This window comes from Hylobates moloch, unplaced genomic scaffold (genome assembly GCF_009828535.3).
Source record: "Hylobates moloch isolate HMO894 unplaced genomic scaffold, HMol_V3 SCAFFOLD_4, whole genome shotgun sequence".
Taxonomy (NCBI): domain Eukaryota; kingdom Metazoa; phylum Chordata; class Mammalia; order Primates; family Hylobatidae; genus Hylobates; species Hylobates moloch.
The window spans coordinates 12,830,002-12,854,906 of record NW_026652279.1 but is presented as its reverse complement, the minus strand read 5'-3'; the positions used below and the strand labels follow the sequence as shown (position 1 = coordinate 12,854,906).

The 24,905-nt window shown below is 40.2% G+C and overlaps 1 protein-coding gene across 14 annotated transcripts in view; it reads left to right on the top strand.

The window, feature by feature from the left end:
* Positions 1–24,905, top strand: part of FOXP1 (forkhead box P1) — a 411,134-nt gene that overhangs the window by 313,592 nt on the left and 72,637 nt on the right. For all 14 annotated transcript variants that reach the window (XM_058437157.1, XM_058437155.1, XM_032149488.2 and 11 more), the window contains 2 exons: positions 5,165–5,318; positions 10,775–10,979. In XM_058437157.1, coding sequence (XP_058293140.1) covers positions 5,165–5,318; positions 10,775–10,979 — 359 coding nt within the window. The remainder of the gene's footprint in view (positions 1–5,164; positions 5,319–10,774; positions 10,980–24,905) is intronic.

Genomic DNA, 24,905 nt, shown 5'->3' with positions numbered 1-24,905 from the left:
GGAGCTGGGAGAAGTGAAGTGCTTTTAGGAAAATTTTACTTGGATGCACACTTAATTTTTTTTTTCCCCAGCTCACAGAGCTTGGGTGTGTGGTGATGGCCTTTTCCATTGGAAGAATAACCCCTTGTGAGGTTGGATAAACAAACAAAAAAGTTAGAACAAGATTAAACATCCACATCTTTTGTTTAACTTCTTCCTGCAAGTTGTACATAATGTAATTGCTAAAGGCATGTACCAGAGAGCATGAGTTAAAGTTAGAGAAGACTCCAGCTTGGGTTGTGTTTTCTTGAGCGGGGGGTGGGGGGGGGGGGGGTAGTATATCATAATAGCTTCTATATGCACTACGCTTGGTAGTGTCCATAACTTATCGCATTATGCCACACCACGAAGGTTGACAGCATTCGTCCCATAAATTGTAAGCCCTTTCCAGGGAGTTACCAGTTCACCTTCTATTCAGTTCTGCATGGGTGAGAATCAGGTGTGGGAGTATCTGTGTGCATGTGTGCGTTATTATGACATCTTTCTACCCATTCCAGTTATCCAATTTAACTTACCTCCTCATATTTTTATAGTGGACTGAAAATTCTTTTTGTTTAAGTGTTCTCCTTGGGATGACACAATTTATAATTCTATATACAGCACCTTGTCCACTTTAACAGCTTCTTCACCAGCCCTAAGCAGGTGGCCACTTTTGTTCTTTTGCAGGGAGTCTTACCAGGTGACTCGACGTCCCTGTCCCTCACCTAAGTGAGGATGCTAGCCTGTGCTAATTTTACACCCTGGGAGTGACCCAGACTTTCTCCCTTTGCTGCCTCCTCCCTTGACACGAATTGGGGATGTTTTCCATGTCCTGCCACGTTTTCACCCTGCAGTCCTGTTGAGCAGCCGGATGTAAACCCCTGCAGAGTAGGGGCAGTTCTGGGGTGAAGGGGAGGAGGTGTTTTAATGAAAATGCTGACACAACCTTAAGTATGGTGGCGCGCTACCGGGCGCTGCTATAATAAAAAAGGGAACAGATTAAAAAGTGTCTAAAATGTAAATCTAAAGGACTAACAGTAATTAAAATGGAAATGGCACAGGGAGGGAAGGCATGTAATTGTGAGATATCACTGTGCAGAAGGCTCTCAGCTTTGTTTTGCTGGCTGTTTTTCTAATTCAGCAGGGCTTACTCATCAGTGGCAGTTCAATGCGCGTTAATGACTCTGGGATTGCAGGCATCACTCTGGACAAAGAAATGATTATTGTGCGGTCAAAAGAAGTTCAAAGACAAGAAGGGAATTTCAGTTTTTTCCTTAGAGATCCACATTCAAGAGCATATAAATTAAGCCAAATGTTAAAAACCACAGTCTGAAAGCTGACTTCAAAGTCACAACTCTCTAATTAATGAACTGCGAGCTTCAGTTTGGACAAGTTGTGGTTTGATGCGCCCATAAATCAACATGACAGGCCTGTTTCACAGTCTCAGACAGTGCTTGTCATTGAGTCACATCAGATGTAAACACAGCAGAAAAAAGAAGGGGTATGAAGGAGGTGCAATTGATCAACAGAATTGGTAAAAACCCACTTTTGAAGCACATTATGCATGATCACAGGAAATGGTTACAGCCTCAAGAGGTTTCCCCTTCTGCTGTTGCTTTTTTGAATCAGATTGCTAACAGCCTTCAAAAGGGAGAATAAGAATTATGGAGTTTCTCCCCCGTGGCTTGCAGGCAATAACCCCCTGTTGTTATTTTGTGCTTCTTCCTTTTCAAAGGCATCAAAATTTAGTTTTTTAAAGATCTTTAACTCTATATTTGAAGACAAACAAAAAAGGGCTGCCACTGTCATTCTTATCAGTTACCAGGGATTGTGTTTTTCCTTTCTGTTGCCACTTCTTATTAACCTCTTATTTGGTCTGTGAGACATAGTTTGGAATGCACGTCTGCATGCTGGGAGAACATGAAAGTTCAGATGAGCTCAGAGGGCAGATAAAGAAATGTGAAGGGGAAAGTTACACAGCAGAAAGAAGGATAAAAGTTACCTCTCCCAAATTGCTGTTGTCAGAAAGGAGAGCATCTCAGAGCACAAAGATGATAGAGGTGCCTGAATTTGGGAAGGGAGTGGCAGGGGGTGGGGAGTTGGGGGGAGAAGGAGAACACTTTGTGTCTAAACAAGGAGAAAGCAAGACATTGTAGGAATATTCTTGCATCTCCAGGTCGCTAGGTTTGCTGTGGTCCATGCTTTGTCATCCACTTCCCAGGCAAAGGTGACCCAGGAGATAGGTTGCTTTGAATATCCTTTGAAGTAGGCCGACCAGTGTATGGGTCTCCTTGGATTCATGGTGCCAGTGGATTTGTCTGAGACCCAGGGTAACAATGGTTAGGAGATCCCTGGTTTCCTGAGGTAGGGACCAGTCTCCTGGAATTATCATGCAGGTGGTGGTCCTTTTGTGCTAAAATGAGATGGAGTCACGTGGTAGCATTTTCATGATGTGGACTGGTGGTTATGATTTTAACAGGGTTTGAACTTGGATGTTGACAGATGGAACAACTATGTTAATTTACTGAGCCCCCAGTCATTAGTGGCTCATAATTTTATATTGTCAGGCTCCCCCCACCCCCTTTTTTTCCTGTTTTGATTACCTCTGCAATAAGACACCTGATCTTTGGCCAGAACGATGTGCCTTTGCTCTTTTTTTTTTTTTTTTTTTCCTTCCCTCCTAAAGTTGCCTTGACATGTTTCCTTGGGAAAGTTTGGCTCCATATTGGGTTGGACCAAGACAGGACCTTCCTTAAGAAGATACGTGCTCTTAGGTAGGGATGTGGGGAGGAAGAGAGGATGTGGCCCCCATACAGCTATTGAAGTGACCGCTCGTGAATACTGGACAGAAGTGGTGAGGAAAATAGACAGCAGAATTCATTTTAAATCGAGCTACAAAAAAAGATTCCATCCTGTGCGGGTGAGGTAGGCTAAGTTGATTGTTTTAAAAGGGCCGTTTGTCCCGGGCAGTTATGACAGTTTATGTTAGGCCGTAGGGAGTAGCCGAAGAAAGGAAAACAGACCTTTGACTGCAGCTCTAGGGAGGGGATCCGAAACGCGAGGTTTATCAGGGCATTTTAGCATTTTAACACTGACTACTGACCTGTCGAGGGGACTGCACGGAGACCTTTTTTGTATGCATTCAATTGTGAGAAGTAAACAAATGGACCCGTATCCTGTGTTTGGTAACTGGGTGGGGAGCGCAGTTTGGCAACCAGTGTTGCTTTTAAATTCTTTCTTTGGACAATGGGCCTTGTATACTTTTATATCCTGGCTTTTCAAACGTAGACAGCTTTCATGAGCTTTTCCTAGGGATGGCCACAGAGACAACAGAAAAGGCATCAGTCATTTTATATAAATACGAAATTTTTAAACATTTCATTTACAGTAAGGCAGGAAACATCCTCCCCCACCTCCAGCTGTACCCCCCCCATTATATTCTGCTTTCAGAAAAGCTAATTCCCTGATCTTTTATTGTGTCAATGTTGTTTTTTTCTCTTCCCTTTTTTTTGTAATGTTGTGAGTTAATATCTGTTGAAGAAGTGAAAAAATCATTTTGACGTGAACATAACTATCATTGGGTTTTACATTAATGTGATAACTTGGGAAGGGGTGAAAACAATTGGATCATTTTATGCATGCTGTTCTTAAAATGAAAACACTGGCTTTTCATTTAAATTTATTTAAATTTTTGTTGTTAGTGGTATAGAATTTGTTTTTTGGAGTGAAACTCAATTAACTTTCTCAGTGGCATGGTAGTAAGTCTGAAATTGGTTGCTAATATGAGAATGATGGTTTTTACTGTAAAATACACTACATGAAGACCGAAAGGAAACCACCATTTTTCTCTTTCTTTGAACTTTGCATCAGAAGGTCTTGATATACATACCATTTTATGGATGTATCAGATCAAGGTCATGTGTTAGGTTAAGTGAATGCAGTTGTTTGTAAAGTATAGTTATTAGCCAGAACATGTAAGGTCTGAAAGGACTTGGATAGTCCTTTTAGTTGTAAAAGTCTCTCTGATCTTTTGAATCATACTCGGAATTAGGAACACTGATCTTGTTCTTTTCTTGAAGAAACTTTTTCTTTTTTTTTTTTGCTACAGTTTGGGAAGGGTTAATTTTCCTTTTATAATTGTTAGCCATAATGTGGCTAAGACCTCCACCTCGATACGATTCCTAGCAGATTAAGGATATTAGATAATTTCCTTCTATTTATTGTACTACTGCACTGTATTATCTTTCTATCACTCAGATAATTACTGAGGAAATCTACATTAATTTTTTTGGCTGAAGCAAGGCCTGCTAAACACAGGAATGATGTATTGATGTTTTACACAACAAAAGTTTTCCTCCTGTCATTGTCCAATCAACAAAAAGATATTTATCATATCGTAAAGCCCCTTCTTTTCAAGAACAAAGCAGATGGGGGAAGCAGGACAAGCAACCAGACCTGGGGTTTTCTGAGACTAAAGCCATGTTAAGGCATCTGAAGCTTAGACTGTCGTTCATATTAAACTCACAGTTGAGTACGCTGTTGTTTGCTAAATTATGAATGTGTGTAATTAAAATCTAGTGGCTGTTTCTATGAAAGATTTACAATGTTATTTCATCGTTTGTCATGGCTAATTAACAATATTAGATGAAGTTTTTCTTCTTCAAAGGTCTGATTTTTTCTCATTTATTTATGTCAGAAGTGATAAACAGAGTAGTTAAAAGCTTCTGCCGGTGCAGACAGGGAGGGAGGCAACTTGTTCTTTTACACCTCACAGGTTCTGGGTTCCAACCCCTTCAGACTAGAGTGATGCAGTCTTCTCTCTAGTGTGCATAATTAAAAATTTCAAAGTCTAAAAGTTTACATCTTGATGACAAAACTCAAGGCCTTTCAAACTGGGGGGAAAGCTGGCTTGATTGACGAATTATTTATTTATGGGAGTGGGCAGTAGGAAGATAACACACTCATCTCCCCACCCCTCTTCAGAGGAGGTATGTTCTGTCCCTTTTAAACCTTGACACGGAGCCCTCCACTGAGCTCCAGTGACCATTCTCAGCATTTGATGATGATGGTGAGTTTTGAAGTGTCCATACTTTTAACCTTCCTTGGGAAGTGGCCATCTCATTTTTTTCTTCCTGATTTCTTACAGCAACAGCAGGTGGCTACCCAGCAGTTGGCTTTTCAGCAGCAGCTTTTACAGATGCAGCAGTTACAGCAGCAGCACCTCCTGTCTTTGCAGCGCCAAGGCCTTCTGACAATTCAGCCCGGGCAGCCTGCCCTTCCCCTTCAACCTCTTGCTCAAGGTATGCGTTGATTATACAGAAGGCATAGCTCTGTGAAGACTTTGGGTGGAGGTGGTGGGTTGTCTCTTGGTATATTTGTTAAGGACATTGTCCATCAAAACATGCACATAGATTCTTTTAAGAAAAGTGGAGTGGGATAATGATGGACCCATGTAGAAGGTGAAATGCTTGTTGATGCCAAAATGAAGTCTTAGGGTGGTCTGAAGGCTTAGCTGTAGCAGAGCAATCCCATCGTTGGACGCTCTTGGAGTAAGGGAATGATCACTTACTTTGCACTTACTGAGCATTTTAATGGACTCTTGCAGTGTTTCTGTTTGGAACCACAAAGGAATTTTCCTGAGGGCTTTTATTATTCATTTAAGACATTTTATACCACGTAACATGTGCTATTTTAAATCTTAGTAATGCTTTATAAATGCCATGTTTTAATACCTAGGGATAAATTCAGGTTTATTTTTCTGTAAACGATTAAAATCAACCACTTTCTCTTATAAAAAAGGAAACCTTGTTTAGTTTCCTTTTTTTTTTCTTTTTGCATTCATCTGTTGATTTTTGAGCAAATTAGTTCTACACTCATCAGAACAGGTACCATTTCCACCTCCAGTTCCTCAACAACTGAGATCCCTTGTAAAGGAAGATTTTATACGTTTAGTAAATTTCTTTTACAAAGCCCACTGACATTTTATCCCAAGGGTGATGGACATCAGAAACAAATGGGAACTCTGGGTGTTTTTAGGACATCCTCTTGGTTTAAGCAACTCTGACTTTCACATATGTAATGTGAAAGCAGATGGATTATTCAGAACTAGAAAGGAAGGTGGGAGGGAAGGAGGAAGGGATGTCAAGAGGGAGGGAGGGCGGACAGGCAGGAAGGAAGGAAAGAGAAAGTAGAAAGTGCCATGCCTGTGTTTTGAAACACAATTCCTCCATCTCTGCGTGGTAGGGCAGATTTGAGTTGCCCCTCAAGGGCAGCAGTTCTTTGAATTCTAGTAGATTTGGATATTGGTTTATATGTACCTTAAAGGCTGGTAGCTAAAGCCATTGGTGTCTTGGGTTCAGTTGCCTTCTAAAGAAGGTTAAAAATGTGGAACCTCCTTCGTGTTGCTTAAAGCGTGGCCATTTGTTTGGTAACTTTTGGTGTCAAGTGAAGTCAGGGAAGCATGTCTGCATTTGAATCTTTTCCCTTGAATCCACCACACCCAACTTCTGTCCCTTATGAGGCTGATTTTGTTTTTTAATATCGAGACCATGGCTGTTTCCTCTTAAATTCTCTCTTGCCCGTCCACTCCTTTCTGCCATGACTGCTCAGCTGCTTGATACATACTCAGCATCTCCATTGTCAAAATAGAAGATGTCATAACCGAGCAATACAAGGAGAAAAGAAAGAATATATATATGTACGTCAGTTAATGCATTTTTGTGCTTGCAGAATGTCATAGCGTGTGTTAATTACACCTTTGGGTTTATTGTTGGAAACATGGCAGGCTGTTCTGACACACCTACTGGACTTGAGCTCCAACCTCTCTCATCTTTTCCCACCACTCCTATACTATTAAGTTTGCTCACTAAGGTTCATTGTTATAGTACATCAGTTAAGCTGTCCAAAAGAGGGCAATTGGGCAGTGACAAGACAAGCTCATGTGTAATGTGAAAGAAATGAATGTGGTGATGCATGAAGCGTAATCTCTGCAGTAACATATCAGAGACACTGGTAGGTAATTCACTAGTCATGGCATTGATTGATAGGCTTAGCAGTCTGCTATAACTGTTAGCCCCTGCAACATTAGGAAGAAGCATATTTGAAATCTAAGGGGTGCCTCTATGGGTGCCCGAGATGGCATAAATGTAAATATAAATATTTCTGGTGTCAGGTTCCTGTGGTAAAGTGAACTACCAGTGTTATTTCCATCTCTGTGAATCAGGAGGCTGGTTTTGTCCCCCCACTCCCTCACCCAAAGTGGCTGGAGAATTCAGTCATGTTGGACTAGAACACAATTTTTTTTTTTTTTTATCAGAGAGATGATGGCTTAAAACTGATGTCATTATGAGGTTTAAATCAACTTTCTGCTTGCTTGAACATGGTCACCTGGGTATGGATGTACAAGGGCAAAAAAAGGTTGATCAACTCTGTTTGTCTTTGAGCCAGTGATACCTGGGGTTGTAAAATTGAGTTCCATGAACAGTAATCTGTCATCTGTCCCCATAACATACATTTTTTAAACCTGTGCCTGCGTTTTCTTTTATAATGAAGGGGCCAGTTGTCCTGGAAAAAGAAATGTTGCAAGGCATGGGGGTTATCTGTTAAAAATACTGGTAATGCCCACTTCATAATGAAATCATCAGGATTATTTCACATACCTGTTCATGGCCTTGCCGAGTTAACCTTAAACATGTAAATGTCAAATATAGGAATTGATAGAGAATTAATATTTTGAAGGCCTTTTTTTCCCTGAAGATTTTATAATAGGAAATGGAGGGATATTTTCTGTTGTCTTTAAGGTTATTGTAGGGTCTTTTCTCTGTTTTACATAATTAGCCTATCTGCTTTTCACCCTGCTCTCTTTAATCATCTCATCCTCCCTAGCACCAGTAATTTCATATAGAAATGTTCTTTCAGTCTTATTCTGACCTTTTAATTTTTAAAATGTAAACTCTAGGTAGCAGAAGATTACATGCTTGGTTGTGTACCTGCTAATGGATTTGTTTAACTTCGTACTATTGTTCTTAGTCTACCATTTTGGAAGAAATACATACTTTCTGGAAATTTGTTATCCATTTAGTCTGATGAGTGACTGGGTTACCTTTTATCTGTCTAACATGAGATCTTAGCTGTCAAATAACAACACTCTTTGGTAGGTAGCGCTCACTGAACTAACAGTTTAACATCACTAACGATATATGGCATTGATAGAGGAAAGCGATTTGACTGCTTCTGTGTTAAGTGTGATGAGAATGTTCTTAAAAGTAATTATCACCTTGCAGTTTGACCCAGAAGTATCGCTGTTGTCACTTAATGAGTTACTATTTTTATTTACCATTTTTTCTCTATGGATAATGGAACCGATTTGCCAGCCCATTGGAATAGATGGAGAGTAGAGTAACATTAATGCACCCTGTAGGTATAACAGGTGGTGAATACATTTGTCTTTGTCTTTATTTGCTGGATAAACAGCTTACTTTTAAAACAGCGTCAAAGTTCTGCTTTTCTTCGAGAGAAAGTGGGAGTTAACACAGTTGTTAGGACCCTGTCCTAGTCTTCCCACGTCCCATGCAGCTGACCCAGAAATCAATTAGTTTGAGTTGAGAAATAGGTGGCTTGTTCTTTTCATGTGTTTACTCTCTAGAAAATAAAAATAGGTATTGACTTGTGTGGTTTTATATCAATATGCCATCATCAACAGACAAGCCTATTAACTATTGTTTCCACTGAGTAAACAGTGGTCTGAGGGTCACCCGTGTTCACAGGTAATTGTCGGTGTGCAGACAACAGTAGCGGGCCTGCTAGCTACAAACGCATCCCACCTGTCACTTCGGAAGGTGTTGGAAAATAATAGTCCAGATGCAGCAAAACCGGACATGGGGTTGTGGAGTGACCTTTCCCCTTTGTTTAATTTGCCTCCGAGGTTTAATTTCAGGGGACAAGTAATAATTGAATATGCCTAATAACTAAATGCTCATTTGGGACAAAATCCATCAAAATATAATTGGCATTTGATTTTTATGAAGGGAGAAGAAAACCGACTTGTCTGTCGAGGATGCCTCCTAAGAATATCTGACCACTTAATGTATCATTTGAAGCCTCCTTTATAATATATATTAATTGCAAATACTTGAGCATTTGAACGTTTTCGTGGAGAACCGTTAGGAGAGACCAACTGTTTTTGTTAACGCTCCTCTCAGAAAGGCGGGGAAGGTTATTGGTCTGCTGTGCAATAATTTACTCCTCTTTGATATGCAAACGATCCACGGTGAATATAAAAAAATCCTATCAGACTCATTTCACAGTTCTTAACCACTCGGATTCTCTGGAGTCCATCGCCTCATTAGACCAGTGCTCTCCAATGCTAGCATAATTAAAATCTTTAACAGTTTAGCAAAGTAAAGATGTTTGGCTGATCACGTTGAGATGATTATCTATCCATTGTATTCTAAATGACAAAAATAAATTAAATTTAGACCTTGGCATTTTTTATTATGTGTTTCAAATGAATATAATGCACACAGCCTTTTTTTAATTCAATACCTTAGGTTTGGTAAGAAACATGCCTATTTCGGCTGCTGCTATATAGTCAGAAAATGGCAGGCTTTCTGGGATGGCTATGTTACACTTGATTGAAACAATGAACTGCAATCCAGACGTCCACTTCTAATGTGGTATTGCCTTAGGATGTGCAGGGTTTATGTTTTCTTTTCAGTGTTCCTCCAAAGGAAGTTATGTTGCTTGTTGTTGTTGTTGTTATGTTTCTTGTTGTTGTTGTTGTTGTTTTTGTTGTCATCTAGAATATTTTTATTCTGTGCATTTGTGGGCTAGAATATGCATTGAGGTGGGATTTGGAAACCTGGGCTACAGAGGCATGCCAGCAGGATAAAGACGAAGAGGCCCACGATAGTGAGATTGGCATACTGATTGCATCTCTTCTTGGGGGAAAATACTGGATTCACTCCTTAAAACCCATGTCCATTTTGATCCCCTTTAAAAAAACAAGAGAACTTTGTTACTGTAAGTTTATTTTACGTTTTCATTTTATTCTGCAATGGTTCATTACCATTGATCTAAGAAATGACAGTAATAATAGTGTTACTTGTTTAAAAAGTTACACAGTTTTTCAGTAGACACATCCATCAATTAAGCATGTGGTACTAGAAACCAAAATTAATGAGGAAGATAGGTGTGTTAATGAAATAATCATAGTATAATCAATTTGACTGTTAAAAGTTGAAAAGCATTTCAGGAAGATGATATGAATTCATAATTTATGTCTAAAAGTGATTAATAAAAACTATATTTAATAACAAAGCTATTTGTCATCATTTAAGACTTAAGCACAAAAATTATTCATTTTGTAGTTCATGTTGTCATAATAGTATAGTTGCACAAATTTATTTTGAGCCCTTCTTTGTGTGTAAAACTAAGGTAACATCTATCTACTTTTCATCAAAATTGAGAAATAACACTTCGGATGGTTAGAGGCATACTGTTGTGGCAAAGTAACTGTTTTGAATCATTTTCACCTGAGTCTTTTATGTGCGATGAGGGCGACTTCCACTCAGTTGCTCAGTAGGAGGACACACTTTTTACTACTGCATCTGCCTTAGTTGGGAGGGAAAAAAAACTGCACACACCAAAAAACCCCCCTAACACTAGGCTTTGTTTACTGACTCTTTGATTTAATTACTGTTTGAAGAGGACGGAATTAGCTGTTAATTGATTTAATTATCCAATTTGTTTGTTTCAGGCATGATTCCAACAGAACTGCAGCAGCTCTGGAAAGAAGTGACAAGTGCTCATACTGCAGAAGAAACCACAGGCAACAATCACAGCAGTTTGGATCTGACCACGACATGTGTCTCCTCCTCTGCACCTTCCAAGACCTCCTTAATAATGAACCCACATGCCTCTACCAATGGACAGCTCTCAGTCCACACTCCCAAAAGGGAAAGGTAGGAACCAGCCACTGAGATGGTCCAAAACTGCCTTTAACATGAGAGGGGTGGGTGGCCCTGCCTCGCCATATCTCAGTGATCCCTAATTGGATCCATGTGACTTGAATGTGCATATAATTACTGAGGAATGTATTCAGTATGGTTTGGGTGTGAAGCATCTAATTATTTTCACCTTTTCAACATGGAATTAGCACTTATGTAGATCTACTCTCAGCTTAGGAACCTGGGCAGAAGTCGTGTGTGTAGTTTCTCATTGGATGGGTTGGATTTCCAGGCTTCCAGGCCTACTCCTTCTGCCAAGTGCTCACTCCGTACAAGCTGAATTCCTTGGCTGGAAGTGCCTTCTAAGGGAATAGTAGTGTCTGCTGTGGGCAATTTTGAATTATGGTTTGAGAAAACATAGAACTTATGTTACTCTACATTGCTCCCCTTGAAGGCTGGGCGCCCATGTTTTTCATCATTGTGCCCTGGAGCACATGGTCTTTCCCGTAGGTATTCTGAGTGAAGGTTTGGAGGATGGAGAGACGGAAGAGGTAGTGGTGGTGGCGGCTGGTGGAGGTGGGGGATCTGTGGTATATCCTTACATAAACAGACACAGCACACTTTCTCTTCATTGTGGGATATAGTGTAGTATTGTCTCAGCAGCTGTATTCCTGTTGAGAAGTTAAGACATTTTATTTTTGAATTGCCCTGGGCTTTACACGAATGTTACTTGAAGCTGAGCTTGTTTTAGAGATCCAGAATATGTCATGTTAGCATGCAGTTCTAAGAAAATAAAGCTGTTAATTCATGTTATTATATTCTTAGTACCCAGAAGCATTAATACCACTGTTTCAGTGCTTTTCAAGAACAGAAAATACAATGCCTCTAAAATTGAAAACTTCTTGTTTGCTCTTCCTAAACTGTTGTCTATATATTTCATAGGCAGAGCTTCCACACATAGAAGTAAAGAAACTGTAAAAGTAGTATGTGACAGTAAATGCCATTTCTCTCAGGAGAAAGCAAATTCTGTATTTTGTTTTTTAATAAAAATGGCTCAGTGAAAAAAATTTACTTATATATTTCAGTTATACAATTACAAATTAATTTCATATATTTTCCAAAATGTTGAGTATTTAAGAAGACTACTGTTTAATTAGATGTATATCTTTATACCAGAAAAATATTATCTGAACACACACACAACACACTCCATGTTCGAGTGTAAAACCATGAGTGGTTACCAGAGATGAGGATAATATATATGTTTTAACTAAAATTTTCAACTATCCTTCCAAGATCATTTTGGAATTTCTGAGGCAGACACCGAAGAACTAAAAGATGCATTAAGCATATTGGTTTGGAAGACTTTGAAGAGTAGATAGAGGAATAGAATGGTGGACACTGAGAATCTTTGGAGCCATTGGGTGAAATGTGGCTTCTTTTGTTTCTGGTGAGGTTAAGTATGTGTGTCTGGAAGCCAACCTTAGCTCTTGCTTTACAATCTCTTACAATGTCTTTTTTTTTTTTTTTTTTTTTCAAGAAAGAAAACCTTAGAGAGCATTAAAGAAAAGGTTCTAGGCTGTTGTCCTTTGCTATACTTGGTTTTGATGTTCTAAGTTTGATGCGTCCACTTGCTGCAGAGCGATTGAATTACATCTTTATCCATAGGCAGAGCAGGAGGCTGTACACTGAAAAACGCCGACTGGTGCACTTAAAGTATTTGTTGCAATCTCATCGGCTGTTGTGGAGCCTGCACAGATTTCCTGTGACATAGAAAACTCTTCTTGTTTAGATGCGCTGTGCTCAGTTTCATTTTCTAAAAGGTTATGTATCTGCTGTCAGGTGATAGATTAGCAAGGAGGCAAGTGGGAGAAGAATAGCCCTTTTCATGTCTTAAGGCACATTTGAAAGTAAATGGATCTAAGAGACAGTCTAATTCCGGGAGACTAAGTTTGTTTGAATTTTTTTTATGGTCCTTATTTGTCTGCACAAAAGTTGTGCTTAATCTTCATCATACTACACACCAGAATTAGAATATGGATCAGAAAAGAATACAGATTCCAATGAGCCTTAATCTGGATGTAAAAGCAGGCTGAGTTTTCCAATTGTACATGCAAAAAAAGAAGCAACTATGAAATTATATGCCACTACTTAATCTCTTGAATCTCTCAGTTTATATTATCTAGTAGGTTCCTAAACGTGGCTGGATTAAAAGAAAATTCCAGTCAGCACATTTTAACTGAATGTAGCTAAGAAGACAAATGAGCACCTTCAGTTAAAGATAGTTCAGTTTAAGCTTATAGAATTGATAATTAAAAAATCAATTAGGCCTGGTACAGTGGTTCATGCCTGTAGTCTCAGCACTTCGTGAGGCTGAGGCAAGAGGATTGCTTGAGGCCAGAAGTTCAAGACTAGCCTGGACAACACAGAGGGACCCCAATTTCTATTAAACTTTTTTTTTTTTAATTAGCCTGGCATGGTGGCATGCACCTGGAGTCCCAGTTACTGGAGAGGCTGAGGTGGGAGGATCATTTGAGCCCAAGAGTTTGAGGCTGCAGTGAGCCACGATCACACCATTGCACTCCAGCTTGGGCAACAAAGCAAGATCCTGTCTCTTAATTTTAAAAAAACAAAAAGCAATTATTAGTTAGCCAGCTTCGTATACATATAAATAATTCAAGTGCATACTATGTAGCATTACCTTATTAGGCTTAATTTAAAAATCACGTGTGATAATCAGTTAAATACCAAAACAAAGCTGTCACTATAAAGGTATGGTCTCACTGTACACTGATCTGCCAGTTGTCTCAGGAGTTTCTTGTCACTGCCTTGGATAAGTTTTCTCTCGTACTCATCAGTGCATTTGTGAAATATGTGTCCTTCCAAGCTCTCGTTTGATTTCTGTGTAATATTCTTTTCCCTCCATTCTGATGGGCAAGGAAGAGTCTCTGCCACACTGAATAACCATCTGGCCCATGACCTTGATCGTGGGTTAGCAGCTTTAAGATTTCTTTCTGACATGATCTGGGGGTGCTTGATGGGAAAATTTGTTGGAAAAAGGTAGTGTTGTGAGAGTTATTATTGTTTCCAAAGTAGTGAGATGGCTAATGATCTCAACTGAGTTGCATATGTATTTCCATGCCATTTGGAAAACTCCTTCTCCCCCACTCTTGCCCCCGTGCATTTTGCTGGCTCCTGTGAGCAGCCACTGCAGTAGCAGCAGCTCTGGGGTTTGGTGAGCTGCAATCTGTTAAGGAGATAAATAATGTGCTTGGCACGACACTCCTACTCTCCTCTTTAATTTGTCTTACACAAGGAAAATTATAATTAAATCATTCAGGGTAAACCCTTGAGTGTAGAGAAGGGAAAAAACACACTTTGGTAAAGATTGCCAATGGAAACCCACTTCCCTGTTGCGCAGGGTACAGACATTTATCAATATTCAGCACTATTACGGGAGGAGCAGCCCATGTGATTTGTGAGGCGGATGCCAACATTCAAATCAAGGCTTGTTAAGATCCTGTCCCTGTGTAATCATGGACATTCAGCATCATTAGAATTCAGTACTGGCACCATGCTTCGTGCTTTGATTTTCTCCCGACAATTTAATAATGTTTATTGTGCTGATTGTATATAAATTCATTGGTGCAATAAACATGCCTGTGTTATCAGTGCCTGAGAAAAGTGTGGTGGGGATCAAGTTCAATGGAGCAGCTAAAGGGGAGCAGCAAGAGGAAGCAGGTGCATTCAAGCCTCTTGCTGTCATTTTATTCCATAGGGACAGAGAGTCTCGACTTCTTAGGGAAATACACAAAACTCAGGCCTGGGATACCTGTACATATGAAGATACTGTCTTGTTTCCCCGTCTAATTGTCTTGCTTTAGGAAATTCCAAGTTTTGGTGTGGGTAAACAGAATCAACAGAATGCAAATGAAACATTTATTAAAATGCTAAATTTAGTAAAGCCCTTTGAGCTTCTTGGATCAAAGCAGCTATGTAAATACAAATAGCAATTACTACTTAAGTAATTGCCCGAATTAAAATTTGAAATATCACATTACATTATGGTGCACTAGGGAAAGGGATAAGAACTCACATTTAGTCAGTTCCTTCTCTGTGCCAAGCACTGGCTAGCCTTTTGCCTATGGAGTGATGTCTCACTTTATCGACCTGACCACTCAGGAAGCGGTAAGGATGATTATACCCATTTTACAGGTGAGGAAATCGAATAATAGAAATTAAATAACTAACTCAGGGTCATAGAACTGGTGGTTAGTGGCATATCCAAGATCCAAATTCAGATCTGTGTTTTAGTTTGCAAAATAGTACTTAAAGTTTTCATTCAGCGTAGAAGTAAATACTAAATTATGATAAAATGAGTGTCCCTAGAAGATACTTTAAATTTAATTGAAATTCAATTTGACAGAACACATATTAACTTAACCTACTGTGTGCAAATCACTGCATTTAAAAGAAAATACCGGAGTTTTCTCTTTTATGGTGTATATTTATATTTACTAGGCCTTTCATGAAGCGGGATAGGTGGGATTTACAAGCTATAAATCATTTTGGTCTAAAACAGCACATAAAGAACATAAATGAACCTCATGGGGGATTTGCACACAGGCAGATCCAAAATAACGTATCCCCACCTTTTTCCTGCCTTGTAAATCCTGTGTTTCCTCAATGAACACATCATGTGCTTTTTATTTCATTTCAGCTGTCCTCTATAGTCCAAATCAGAAATATTCCCTTTTTTCTCATCCCAGCTTTTTTGCTTTCAGTTCAGCCACCATCATTAGATGTTTTATAACTTGAGTATTTCTCGGATTCATAGCTGTTCTAAGTATTTGTTCCAAGGTGTCCTTAAGCAGTTGGTGAAAGATGTTTCCTTAAACCCTGATCAGATGGTGGTTGGGCAGTCTCTGCTTTTTTGAGACATCATATTATTCTCAGAAACAGGGGACCCATACTGGGCGCTTTACTCTATGAGGTTTAACCTACCCTCTGTTCAGTCACGATAGTCCTTGCCTCATTCTCATCATTTATTGACAGAGCCCTGTGTGTTACTGTCACTTTCATTTTCTCCACTCCACAGTTGGCAGTTGCCTTCAAATAACCCCAGAAGGTTTCCGCCTGGCTAGTGTACTTATAGACAGTTTCACTTGATACACAGTCTCTGTTTTTGATTTGTGGCCTCTTGACATATTGCCATGTATTTGACTATGTAACAATAACATTTGTGTTTACAGGCCTTGTTATTTTCAAAAGGCAAGGAACTTTGAAACATGTACATGTCTAGTGTTGCATTTTTTTTTTCTTTTTTAAACTAAATTCTGTGTTTGTGAATAAATGTCAGTGCTCTTGGTTTACTTGCTAAAATTCTAGAAGTTAGTTTTCAGAACTGTTTCAGATACACAAGCCTTTAACTGGTGCATGTTCTCACACTGATATGTAGGACCGGTTGAAATTTAAGCAGTAAACTCTAGCTCCCGTTATTTTGAAAAGTTTTTTCCTTATTTCAGTTTTTTTTTTTTTTCCCAAAAATCAGAGGACAATTTGTATTTATTTTGATTTGAAGTACTGAGCAAGCTAGTTATTTTAAATCTTTCTTTCCCATTAGAGCATTTCGGAGAACTTGTGGTCAAATTCCCCCGAATTGTCTTCAAAATTGTTACTGCTACTTCCTGCAAACATGAGTCAAGGCATTTAAACAATCTATAACACTATAACAGAGCTTGGCAAATTACGGTCAGCCCGCCAAATCCAGCCCAGTGCTTCCTTTTGTAAATAAAGTTTTATTGGGACACGGTCACATTCATTTACATATTGTCTACGGCTACTTTGACACTACAATGGCAAGCTTCAGTAGTGGCAGCAGAAGCCATATAGGCTACAAAAACTGAAATAGTTACTATCTGACCATTTACAGAAACAGTTGCTGACTCCTGACCTTCACCATTAGCCTGGTGTTTCTCAGATTCTGATGATATTTTCATAGGGTATTTGTTAAACACACAGCTTCCTAGGCCTTTCTCCTAAAACCTGGACTTTCTTGGTCTGAGATGGGGTGCAGGAATTTGCATTTGCCCTACATACCCTCGAGTCTCGCTACTCAGAGGCTGCAGACCAGCAGCTCTGCTGTGACTTGGAAGCTTGTTAGAAACTCAGTCTCTGGCTCTGCCCCAGACCTGCATCAGGATCTGCATTGTAACAAGAGCCTCAGGGGTTTGGAATACATGTTCACGTTTGAGAAGCGATGGAAGCTGTGTGTTTGTCACTGAGGTTTTGACACTTGGAAAGAACAGGACTTTTCTCCAGACACTTGATTCACATCCCAGACAGGCTCTCATCAAAAGTCTGGGCTGTAGTTAAGGTGGTCTAGGGAGCAGCCCACTGGGGAGCCACCAGCCAGGTTGAGTCCTCAAAACTAGCCATTCTTCCATGAGCCAAAAGAGTAGAAATCATAGGACTGAAAGGACCAGACCCCATTCGCTTCCTTTCCTTAGGAGCTACCACGAGACCTTGACTTGAGACCCACTCCTTGGCTCTGTGATCACAGGCAAGAGACACAACTTTAAGGTTCTGTTTTGCTCTTGTCAAGGATGAAAGGACCCGACATGTGATGGTGGTGATGAGAATGCAGCTAACATTTATGTAACTGTTACTGCGTGCCAGACACAATGCTTAACACACTTGACATAGGGCTTGATACTATACTGATTTTCGTATTTTTTATTTTTATTTTCTATTTTTTATTTTTATTTTTTTATTTTCCTATTTAATCCTCATAGTAACCTTACGGGGTATTCTCCCCTTTGTACAGAGGGTGCAGCTGGGGCCCAGAATGATGTTATCACTTTCACACGTCACATAGCAAGTTAGTGACCATGCAGGGACTAGACCTGAGATTTCCCTGACCCTCAGGGACTTGTAGTGACTGCCAGATTCTGGTGGCTGCCCGGTGGGCTGCTCCCCAGACCACCTTCACTGCAGCCCAGACTTTTGATGAGAATTAGACTACAGAGTGGGTTAAGCTCCGGATCAAGTCCAGATGGTAGCCTCCACTGGTTGTAGCTTGAGGGCCAGACCTATCTTTTCAGCAGTAATTTAGAAGAAGCCCCCAAGAAAATCCCTGTTGCCAGTTTCCTTTGCACCCACCTCATCTTTTTGCTGGCAGGGAAGTTAGGAGGTTAGAAACCAGTGACGCACAGTGGAGAATACAGAGAGCATGCTGGGCATGTCTTGTCAGGTGTAGGGGACCGGAAAGAGGACCAGGTGTGGCTAACTGCAGAGGCCTAAGATACAGGTACTTATTTTTGCTCCAAAGCAGACTCTTGTCAGCATCCCCTGTCCCATGTCTATCTGTCAGGGAGGTAACCTACTTAGGGCAAAAACTGTTCCTGCTGAGGTCAGACAGAAGCACCCTGGGGGCGAATCAGCATTTTGTACCCTAAACATGCTGCCTGGTGTTTGGCAGCCATCGTGCTTTGGAGAACTGTGATGTGTCTGATTGCTTAAAACCAATCACTTTTGGGACTTAGAAGTGGGAGAGAGGATTCTCTCAGGGCCATGTGGCGTGGTGCTGTATCACCGCCTGTCATTCACACATGCAGGGAGGGCACCAGGAGAAAATCTTTAAAATATTGGCATGCCATAAGGAAAGGGTTTATGGGTTTTTTTTTTTTCTTTCTTTTTTGACTGTTCACTTTGTGTGGTGATTAAACAAAAAACCTCAGCCATTATTCTGTAACAGCTGTTGTGCCTTACCTCAGTAAAGTGGCTTTCACCATAACACAGCATCATTAGACTCTATAAATCTCTTTCTATTTATTGTGTTTAAGTGATAAATGCTTTCCAATAAAATGACATCATGGGTCTGGAGAGTGACGTTCATTTTCTAAGTTACTCTTAAATTTGGTTGATTTGAATTTTTTTAGTAGGATGTTATATAATATGAATCTCAGCCACAGGCTATACCATGTCTGATGTGCCAGATTTCCCACCCAAAACCATCTTTGGACCCCCCATTTCTTTCACCTTGTAAGGTAGACATTCTTTTTTGATGCACCGCTGCTGCTGATACAGGTTCTCTGCCAAATTCCTTTGCTGGCACCCAGGGATTTTGCAAGTATTTGTGCTTGAGTGGAAAGGCCTCTGCGCCCTCCTCCCAAGTGTGTCTTAGCTTTCCTTAACATTTATTCCATACCAAGGGTGTGAAGGGAAGCATGTGGCAGGAGAAGAATGAGAACCAGCCTTTTGGAAACTCTGATGGTATTGTCCATGGTACTCGGTTTTACTCTTTTACCTATAAAAAGTTGTTGTTGAATTGCACACTTTCACTACTTAAATTAGACAGAAGATTTTCTTTGATGGATATTGAAACCAACCAAAAGTGCGAAGGGGAGTCAAGGGCCTTCCCTCTGAAAGGAAAAGTGGCTTGGAAAAGTCCTGTTCTTATAATAAATGACAGCTGGGAGTCTTACGCTCTTAAGCCAATACTGGAGCCAGATGAAGGGGGGACCTATGCTGGAGACTTAAGCGGATGTCATGTTCCTTTTCAAGGTTGGCGAAGATGTTTTTTTTGCACGGTTATTCTGTTTTATTGCTATGTTCGCACCTGTGTTACCCCTTAGCCTGGCTCCATAGATCTTTCCGAGGGAGCTACCTCTCTGCCGACTGGCTCACTGGGGCAATGCAGATGAGTGCGTTACGTATGTACAGCATTCCTAAAGTTCTTTATTCCGTACCCCTTTGTAATCAGTCAAGGCCTAAGTATATTATAAACTATATTCTCCTCACTAAAACAATAGTGGAAGCTCACAAAGGGAAATTGTTAATATGTGTTCCAGCTTGTCACTTCTGCCTGTGTGAATAAAGAAGATAACCGTTCCTTTGGGAAACTATTTCGGGAATTGAGCAACAGATACGCTAGCCAGAGAATTCTCTTAACTGTAATTTTCCTTTTTGTGTGTACTCTAAAATAACATCCTGTTGGGCTCCTCAGTGCCACTGCACAGACAGAGCACAATTGCCACAGCCCAGGTGGTGTTAATATGGGACAATCCCCCCGGGCACATGTCGCCAAGAATTGTACAGCTTGTTCAGTGTCTTCGTCCATATGGCAATCTGTCCCATTCACAGGAAGGCATCGGGGCTGCGCCGGGCGGGTACTGTGGTCAATGTAGTGTAAAGAGCAGGCCTCCACTCATGCAGCCTCTGTTGTGCAGTTTGTTTTATTGTAGATCTGAGTTATGACGCACACACACTCACATGTACTCTGTCAACCAAGACGAGACGCGAAAATAGCCTTGCTGGCTTCCTTTCCTCCCTCTTTATTTTTTGAAGCACATAGTTAACTCGGCAGGTACAATTCTAGTGCATGAAACACACTTGGTTCATAGAAAGTCAGTTAAAAACACACATCCACATGGACCTTTCTGGCTGGGTGGTTGTGTGTTAACATAAGGACTGCATGCTTGTACTAGGATTCTTCTAGAAATTAGTGGGTTTTGTTGTTCCTGCTCTCTCTTCCCCACCTCTTTTTTGTTTTTTTTTGTTTAGCATTTTCCATTGTGAAAACTATTTTGGTTGTCCAGTTTGGATTGTTGGCCTAATATTTGTGGTTTCTAAGTCTTAAAATGAAAGAAGGGAAAGAAAAAAGAAAATTATTATGCGCCTCAGAAATCTGAGAGTAAAACATTGGCTGGAGGTGTGAGAAATGCAGAGAATCAAGAAAACAGAGATTTCCCAGTGCACGGGGTGAAAAATAGGGACTTTTTAAAAAGACACTTTGGAAAATTCACCAGGAGGCAAAAAGTCTTCTCCATTTATATACCCAAGCCTTGTTCTGCTTTTGTGTAACTATTTGTGTTCTTGTTTGGTAAACAAACAGACCCCATAGCAACTGTAGCTGATGATATTTATACTACCTGTAAGACTTCCCTAAACAAATAGACAGACTTTTATGACCTTCAAATTTCATTCCTTTTATAGTCTTCAAGGAAATCAGTCTAATGGCAGGCTGATCTCTCTCTTTCTCTCCATTGCTTTTTTTACAGTACTTTGAGATATGTCTTTGAAGGAGCTTTTATGTATTGTGTATTTTACATCTTGGCTGTGAATGTTGAGTTTTTGAAGATGTACTATGGCAGAAGGAAAGAGAAACCTGAAGTGTTTGTACAAATGATGTGAAATTTGCTTTCAAAGGAGTCATTTTAGTAATCAGTGGAATTCCGGGTCATACATCCAAAAAGCGAACACTCCACCGAAATCATGACCATAGACCCGAGAATCAGGCAGATATCTATGTCTGTGACTCTACTTTCATGTCTGAAATATTGATAGAAGCATTGTGGTACATATGAGCCCCTATATTCAACTTACATTTTTCCATATGAGTCAGATTTATGACAAGAACAAGATGTCTCGTGTTAAAGATCAGTGTGAGAGAAAAATGGCAGTTTACTTTAATTAGAAAAAAATTGACACCAAGAGCTGGAATAATCCAGTGGCGTTTGAATAAATTAGAGGACTGTACAGACAGAAATAAAAAGAAACTCAACAAGGATAAATGGGAAGTTGTCCAAAGTGCAAGAAAAAATGTGTTCCTAAGTGGGACAGAAGTCACAGGACACTTGCAAGGTATATCCATTCAGCCAAACTTACCAAGCTCTAACCGCAGGCCAGATGTGGTCCTAGTGTGGGAATGTAGCTGTGGGCTCCACAGCCTGTCCTCAGGGAGCTGACACTGCAGTAGAAGGGAAATAGAACAAACAAATCATTTACACAAGAAAAGAACAGTTAAGTTCTGGAAACAGAAAAAGTAGGAAAGGGAGTAAGTATTATTTGTGGGGCTGAGGTTACTGTTGGGGTAAGTTGGTCTGGCAAAGCCTGTAGGTGACCCTGGAACAAACGTAAATAAGAAAGAGAAGACCCCCTCCAGTCTAAGGGCACATCAGAAGCAAAGGCTCTGAGGCAGAGGCAGACATAGAAGATATTTGGCTGCATTATGGACCATACCGGTTTCATGTCAGGCCACTGTGTTGTTAGGTGGTGTTTAGCCTCCTATCAGAACCCAACATGATTATCACAAAGTAGGTGTTTAATAAAATCTGCTGAATTAAAGGTAGAGAAGAGTCTAACCCAGTTAACTCAGTTTAACTTCAAAGACTGGACTGAAGAATGCAGGCTGCTCTACTTAACTTACTTGAGCTTGGTGTGCCTCAGTTTCCCACCCCTGAATCGGGTATGCTACCAGCCCTTACCTTGTCTTAGATCAAATTGTGAGGATTAAATGAGTTAATATATGTTTTAGTTGCTGAGCACATAGTAGGTCCTCAATATTAACTTATTGTTAATTAAAGCTATTTATTCATTCATACCACATGTATTGAGCGTTTATCATATACTAACTTTGTAGATTTTGGGAATTAAAAGATGACCACAATGTAGTTCTTCCCCTTCAGGAGCTCACGGCTAATCAGAGAAACAAACATAGAAACAGACACTTGAAAGTCAGTATATTCCTAATAACTGTGGTGATAGAAGTATATACAAAACGTAACACAGGGCATGACTTGTTAAAAATGGGCCAGGTGTGGTGGCTGATGGCTACAATCCCAGCACTTTGGGAGGCCGAGGTGGGTGGATCACTTGAGGCCAGGAGTTTGAGACCAGCCTGGGCAATATAGTGAGACCCTGTCTCTACAAAAAATAGAAAAATTAGGTAAGCATGATGGTGCATGCCTATAATCCCAGCTACTCAGGAGGCTGAGGCAAGAGAATCACTTAAACCCGGGAGGTAGAGGTTGCAGTGAGCCAAGATCACACCACTGCACTCCAGCCTGGGCAACAGAGCAAGACTCTGTCTTAAAAAAATAAAAAATAAAAATGAGCACTAGTGGAACATCATAGTGTGTGTAGGTTCCCCCTACATCTGCCTCACATGAGATTTTTCTAACACAATGAATGCTGTAAAGGAAAGGTTTTAACTCTGTTGTCGACTGCCACATCCCCATCACCCAGCACAGCCAGCCTGGCATGTAGTAGGCACTAAATTTCATTGCAGAGACTACATGAAATGTTCAGAAGAAAGTGAACTAATGAGATGTCAAAGGTCAAGAACCCATTAAGAGTACTTCTATACTTGCCACTCTTTGGCCACAGGTGCTGTAAGACAGGGGTCCCCAAACCCCAGTTCACATACTGGTACTGGTCTATGGTCTGTTAGGAATTAGGTCACATGGCAGGAGGTGAGGCATGTGAGTGAGTGAAGTTCCATCTGTATTTACAGCCGCTCCCTGTCGCTCACATTACCACCTGAGCTTCGCCTCCCTATCAGATAAGCGAGGCATTAGATTCTTAGAGGAGCATGAATCCTACTGTGAACTGCACATGCAAGGAATCTAGGCTGTGCGCTCCTTATGAGAATCTAATGCCCGATGATCTGTCACTGTCTCCCATTACCCCCACATGGGACTGTCTATAGTTGTATGAAAATAAGCTCAGGGCTCCCAACTGATTCTACATTATGGTGAGTTGTAAAATTATTTCATTATATATTACAGTGTAATAATAATAGAAATAAATGCACGATAAATATGTGCTTGAATCATCCCGAAACCATTCCCTGCACCCCAGTTCCTGGAAAAATTGTCTTCCATGAAACCAGTCCCTGGTGCCAAAAAGGTTGGGGAGCACTGCTGTAAGAGAACCTGGTTAGCTGTTGTCAATACCTGTAGCTGCTCCAAACCGTGAGAAAATTTAAGTTTCTGCTACAAATACATCTCAATCTTTAGCTTGCCTCAGAATCCCCGTAGGGGAATTGCTAAAGTACAGGCTACTGGGCCCCACCCTTAGTGTTTCTGATTCAGTAAATTGGGGTGGGGCCCCCACATTTGCATCTTTTGTAAGTTCGGGACCCGTACTCTGAGAACCACTGCCCTACAACATCCCCACCTGGTATCCTTATGGTGTGGCATTCTACTAAAGTTCAAAGTGACGGATAAGTGATCTGGATTACCGTTATTTAGGAAAATCCAGGTTTCAGTGCCAAGACTCAACATTTCAAAGAGAAAAATTCTCAAGACTGTGGCCCAATATAAGCTATTTTATGGAGCAAAATCTAAAAAAAAAAATTTTCAATTTTGGCCTTAATTTCATTTGTAAGGGCTCTGGTTTTGTCTTCCTAGATTTTTTTGTGTGTGCTTCAGTTCTCGGCTCTCACTCTATTCCTTTCATCACCTGAGCGCCTACTGATACGTTAAGGCCCGGATCAGATGTTACAGTACTTTATGTTCCAGCCATCTGTTCAGTTATCACTGTCTCCGCAACTAGAGAATTGGGTAGAACTCTTTCCGAGGATGAGAACTTACTTATAGTTGCAGTCAATGCCAGTGACCACCGAACTTGATTTTTTACCCATCAGTATAAAAATGTTGACTATGTACCCCTACTATAAGTATGTTTATTAATTATATACATGTTTCTAATATATATTACTTATGTTATAAAAATTAGTGGTTAAGAGGGTGAGAAATGTATATATACATTTTCAAGTTCTAATATTAATATGTGTATACAGAAATCTTAATATTATGACTCATATATGTAATATCAAATCTTCAATATATGATGTAGGTCATATGCATCCCAGTTTTGGAGACTGATCTAAGAACCCGACGTGATTATCACAAAGTAGGTGTTTAATAAAATCTGTTGAATTAAATGTACAGAAGAGTTTAACCCAGTGAATGTTAATGAGGCATCTTGTGCTGTAGAGAAATAAATGTAATTACGTAAAGTAGGGAGTAATTCTAAGGAAACACACAAGCAAGTGCCTGATAGTTTTGAGCTATCTTGTATCTTTGGCTAACTTGTCCCTTCATCTACTGCTTTCTGGTCTGGCCCTTGTGTATGGGTCTTCTACTTTTGAAGTAT